Raw genomic sequence first — 5,447 nt, forward strand, 5'->3', positions numbered from 1 at the left:
AGATATTATTGGACAAGAGAATTGGTAACGCAGACTTGTGTCAGACAAGTGGGAGATTGTTGGAGTATTGTTCTCCACAATGAGTGCGTTTACATATTAAATCTCGTAAAAGGAATATCGGGGATTTATTTTATTTATTTATCAGCTGGTAATCGTTAATCGGTAATGATTCGCAGACTAGAGTTTGACATTACTGTCGTGTGACGGCGGTGATCAGCTGATCCCTTTAGGTCACACCTATAGGATGACGCCCAAATAGAATAAATTAATTGTTTGTATGAGATATGAGATAATTAATTACTTGTATTATTTGACTCTTAGTTAGTCACATAAATGTATTATTTGATGACGGTTTACGAACTCGGGACAAAGAGATTTATTATTTAATTATGAGATATTTAAATAATAAATGATTAGAATTTATTAATTAATTGTTAATTAATTAATTTTATACGATATGTGTATATGTTTTGAGGTAGAATCAATTAGCTATTAAATTTTACAAGAGGTTGTAAAATTAGTTAAATGGGTTAATATTGACATATTGTATGTTGATAAAATGGTCTTATGATTACTTAATGGTTAAGTAGTTATTGGTAGTTAATTTATATAATTTAAGTGTTAAATAATTAAATTAATATTTAATTATGTAAGATAATTAAATATAAGACTTATAAGCATTTGTGGGGCAAATGTCGAAAACCGAAATAGACCAAATACAGTCCAATTGTTCCGGTTTTTTGAGGGCATACGTGTGTCCATTTAAGTGGATTTTCCACTAAGATTTGTTCCCCATATTTTGCTATATATACCCTACTATTCACCTCATTTTGAGTAGTTGAAAAATTGAGAAAAAATTGGTCCATCTTTAGCTTATAAAAACCGGTTGGCATTTCTTGTAAGGGACCAATTTTCTTTCTTATTTTTCCATCTTAAAACATCCAAAAAACACATATATTTATCAAATAATAATATTATCAAAGTAATAATATTATCTATTACATCAAATATACAAAAACAAGGTTACTACTACATTTACCTAGTTAGTATTTTAGTAGTATTTTGGGTTAATATTGGGTGCCACCTTTGGAGATTACCAACTTTGGTAATTAAGGTGTTGGAGGATCATCCTTATTGCATTAGCACAAGAACAACATCAAGGAAGGAGTCCTTGAGTTGTGCCCATTTTGTCTTATAACAATGTAAGGAAATTTTGTCTTAAGATGGTTTTATACCATCTCTTTTATACATTCTTTTGCATGCATGTAGATTTAGACCACTTTAAATTAATTTGTAATTTTAATATCATAAGATGAGTATTAACATGGTCTAAATTACTAACATAGTAAAATTGTCAAGCTTCTCTTAGGGTCTTAATCGTCATTTAAGCCCTTAGTAACCCTAATCCTTGTACTTTATTTTAGTATAAATACCCTATTGTACTACCTAGATTATCATCTTAGAACATCTACTCTCATCTTATCATAATTATTCTCTTAATTTAGTCTTAATCAAAGTTGTAATACACATTTCAATATTAATCACATCTTAATCTTTCCTTATTCTCTCAATTGTTCTTAGTTTAGTTGGATAATTAGAAGATTATTTGGGTTTTATTGGAGGATTGACAACCTTCCATCAATCATCAAGTTACTTCTATTATTCTTTGATTTATTATCTGGATCATCTCAATAGGTATAATATCTTTTTATCTTTGCTTAATTATTGTTAATCACATCATTTATTCATCATGTTTCGCTTTGTTAGTATGATTGACAACCTTGTTAGCATGCTAAAGTTGATCATGAGTGAGTAGTTCTTTAGCTAGGGTTAATGGGGAATTAGGGGAAACAATCATGGGAATTAATTTATGCTTAATCTAATATATTTTTATAATTAATTTCTTGCTTGTTGTGATTTCAACCTATGCACATGTTATGTTTGATGAAATGCTAGACTATGAAACCTTGCATTTTTTACCCATCTCTTATCTTTTTAATGAGGCTTGTAAGACATAAACCAACTCGAGCCTCATTAGATCATGCATAGAGTTGAATAGGAAGAGACTAAGTCGACTTGTAGGTGTTGTAAAGTCTTGATCGACTCGGCTTCGGGACCCAAATCTTCCTAGGGATTGTAAGATATACACTAACTCGATCCCATGGGGGATAACAAAAACAAATACAAACTCCCATTATGTAACTCAAAATCATATTGATTCCTTTATCCATTGATTCCACTTTTATGCATGGTAGAGAGGGGACGACCCTTCTTCTTGTCTAGGCAAGAATGAGAATTCCGCGATCCTACAATTTTTCTAACATCATAGGGAGTCTACTCTTGACAAAAGCATTTAGCAATTGAGAACAAAGGTACCCTAACTTGACACAACCTGAAGGTAATTTGTTGGTATCCTCCTAAGTTTAGTAATTTGAAGAAACCATATCTATAATGGAGTGTGTACCCTTGGATTGCTTCCCCCCTTAGATAATTTCCGCCGCTTAGATGAGGAAAGTGGCTATTCTTTTGTAGATGCATCCATTACTTGCTTTTGTGTGCTTAATGATTGGATGTATCGCCATTTTGGCAAGCCCCACCTTACCTTGCAAGAAGGCATCTTACCTCATGGGTGTCTTGTTGTGATTTGAAGGGGTGGAGTGAGACCCGCTAATTGTCTAATATCGGCTATGTTAGTAGGTTAGTTTAAATAAAGGTCATAGTTTTGGTCACCTCTTTACTCGGGACGAGCAAAGGTTCGGTTTAGAGATGTTTGAGGTGACTCATATTTGAGCACATTTAGTTCCCGAACTAACTTCGTTCCCATGCTTTCTAGCATATATTAGGGTCATTTCTTATCTTTAGTTTCCCATTTTGCATATTCTTTGAGGTTTTGTGTCCTTGGTAGGAGAGGATTGCTAGCCTTGCATTAATGGAGGAAAATGGAGCTAAATAGATCGCATCTAATGACCAAGCATGGAAGAGGAGACCGACACTAGAAGCCTAAGTAAATAAATGAAGAGAAATGGGCAATGATGAAAGATCCGTGCATCCCCAAGATAATCCTCAGGGATTGTTAGGAAGCTAAAACAAGAGAAGAACCCTGTGCGAGAATCCGAGCGTCGTGAGCTCGGGACGAGCGTCCCAGAGCCAGGATCCGAGCGTCTCCAAGCCAGCCCGAGCGGATCTTCTTACAGGACCAACCGTGCTTCAGGCAAGGACGTGCGGATTCCCCTGGGAGTTGCTGCATGATCCGTGCATGTCCCTCGGGATTAGCAAAATTTTCAAGCTTCTCTTAGGGTCTTAATCGTCATTTAAGCCCTTAGTAACCCTAATCCTTGTACTTTATTTTAGTATAAATACCCTATTGTACTACCTAGATTATCATCTTAGAACATCTACTCTCATCTTATCATAATTATTCTCTTAATTTAGTCTTAATCAAAGTTGTAATACACATTTCAATATTAATCACATCTTAATCTTTCCTTATTCTCTCAGTTGTTCATAGTTTAGTTGGATAATTAGAAGATTATTTGGGGTTTATTGGAGGATTGACAACCTTCCATCAATCATCAAGTTACTTCTATTATTCTTTGATTTATTATCTGGATCATCTCAATAGGTATAATATCTTTTTATATTTACTTAATTATTGTTAATCACATCATTTATTCATCATGTTTCACTTTGTTAGTATGATTTACAACCTTGTTAGCATGCTAAAGTTGATCATGAGTGAGTAGTCCTTTAGCTAGGGTTAATGGGGAATTAGGGGAAACAATCATGGGAATTAATCTATGCTTAATCTAATATATTTTTATAATTAATTGCTTGCTTGTTGTGATTTCAACCTATGCACATGTTATGTTTGATGAAATGCTAGACTATGAAACCTTGCATTTTTTACCCATCTCTTATCTTTTTAATGAGGCTTGTAAGACATAAACCAACTCGAGCCTCATTAGATCATGTATAGAGTTGAATAGGAAGAGACTAAGTCGACTTTTAGGTGTTGTAAAGTCTTGATCGACTCGGCTTCGGGACCCAAATCTTCCTAGGGATTGTAAGATATACACTAACTCGATCCCATCACAACAATAAGTGCTTTCTTCTAATTGATAACATGTTTGTATGATCTATTTTCATGAATCCCCTATGAACCCATGACACCCTACTACCCTAGTGCTTTTAATCATTTGTTTACAAACCCCTTTAATTGCTTTACTTTGTTTTCATTAGTTTACATTCATCTTGTTGATTAGTTTAGACCACACCTCATCTCAACCCAATTTGTGACACCCTAAGACATAACAACTTGCAATTGAAATCTTAAATCGATAACTCGTCCCTTGGGATCCGACCTTTACTTACCTCTTTACTAAGAGTAGTTTGTGAAGTTATAAATATTGTTTTGGGTAGGTAGTGACAACGACTAAGCACTAAGCACAAAAATGCCTCGACCAAAAAGGCACAAATGGATACCTGCTTACTTTAGGGATTTGGCTTTAGGTTGTCTTTTGAAAACAACATAAAGACTAGAGAGTCAAAACAGTTATTTGAAAAAAATTGAGAGCATAGATGGCACACTTGTTGAATTTTGGTTGCGTTTTCAGAGTGCAATGGAACAACGACGCTATAATCAGAGATTTCTTGATGCTGCAAGTGACAACACGTTGCCAGAGGTTTCCTCTAAGACAATGATTGAAAAACATGCCTCTAAAATCTACACACATACTGTTTTCGATGAGTTCCTAGAGCAAGTGCAAGCGGCTCCCTGTTCTTGTGCCGTTAGGGGATTTTCTGAGCAAGAAAATGTCGACATTATAGGTGTTGAAGATGCCTACAAGCAACGTAGAATATTTCAGGTTATTCCATTTTATAAACATAATTGTGTTTTGACTTTAAAATACAATAACTGTGTTAAAAACATACAATAACTGTGTTTTGACATTAAAATAACTAATGGACTTCTGCCTTGGTGTTCATTGCTATTCTGATTAAAATAATCCATGTGGAACTATATAATAACTATGTTTTCTTATTGTAATAACTACACTGTAATGCAGGTTGCTCATAATAACGAATCATTGGAAACAACATGTACTTGCAAGATGTTTGAGATGAAAGGAATCCTTTGTAAACAGATTATATGGATTATATCAGGAAAATGATTACATAGCATACCGGAGCAGTACATTGCAAGCAGATGGACGAAGATAAATAATATAGAAAGCCTTTGTATGGACTGGATGGAAAGTTATTGCAAGACTACGATTCCACTGATTTGATAAAGTTGGAATTATCAAGAGTATGGTCTGAGTTTTATGCAATAATAAGTGTTCTTAACTCAATGCCTCAAAACCAGATCAAGGAACTAAGTGTGATGCTTTTACAATTCGGAGATAAAATAAGTCCAACAAAAGAGAGTTTGACAAAGGAACAAGAAC

At 34.1% G+C, this 5,447-nt stretch overlaps 1 protein-coding gene across 1 annotated transcript; it reads left to right on the forward strand.

Moving 5' to 3' along the window:
• The first annotated feature begins 4,619 nt into the window (after positions 1-4,619).
• LOC141628155 (protein FAR1-RELATED SEQUENCE 2-like) lies at positions 4,620-5,171 on the forward strand. The gene is made up of 2 exons (XM_074441331.1): positions 4,620-4,865; positions 5,067-5,171. The coding sequence occupies exons 1-2, from the start codon at positions 4,620-4,622 to the stop codon at positions 5,169-5,171; spliced, it is 351 nt and encodes a 116-aa protein (XP_074297432.1).
• The last annotated feature ends 276 nt before the right edge of the window (positions 5,172-5,447 follow it).

The sequence above is a fragment of the Silene latifolia genome, chromosome Y, assembly GCF_048544455.1.
Source record: "Silene latifolia isolate original U9 population chromosome Y, ASM4854445v1, whole genome shotgun sequence".
Classification (NCBI taxonomy): Eukaryota; Viridiplantae; Streptophyta; class Magnoliopsida; order Caryophyllales; family Caryophyllaceae; genus Silene; species Silene latifolia.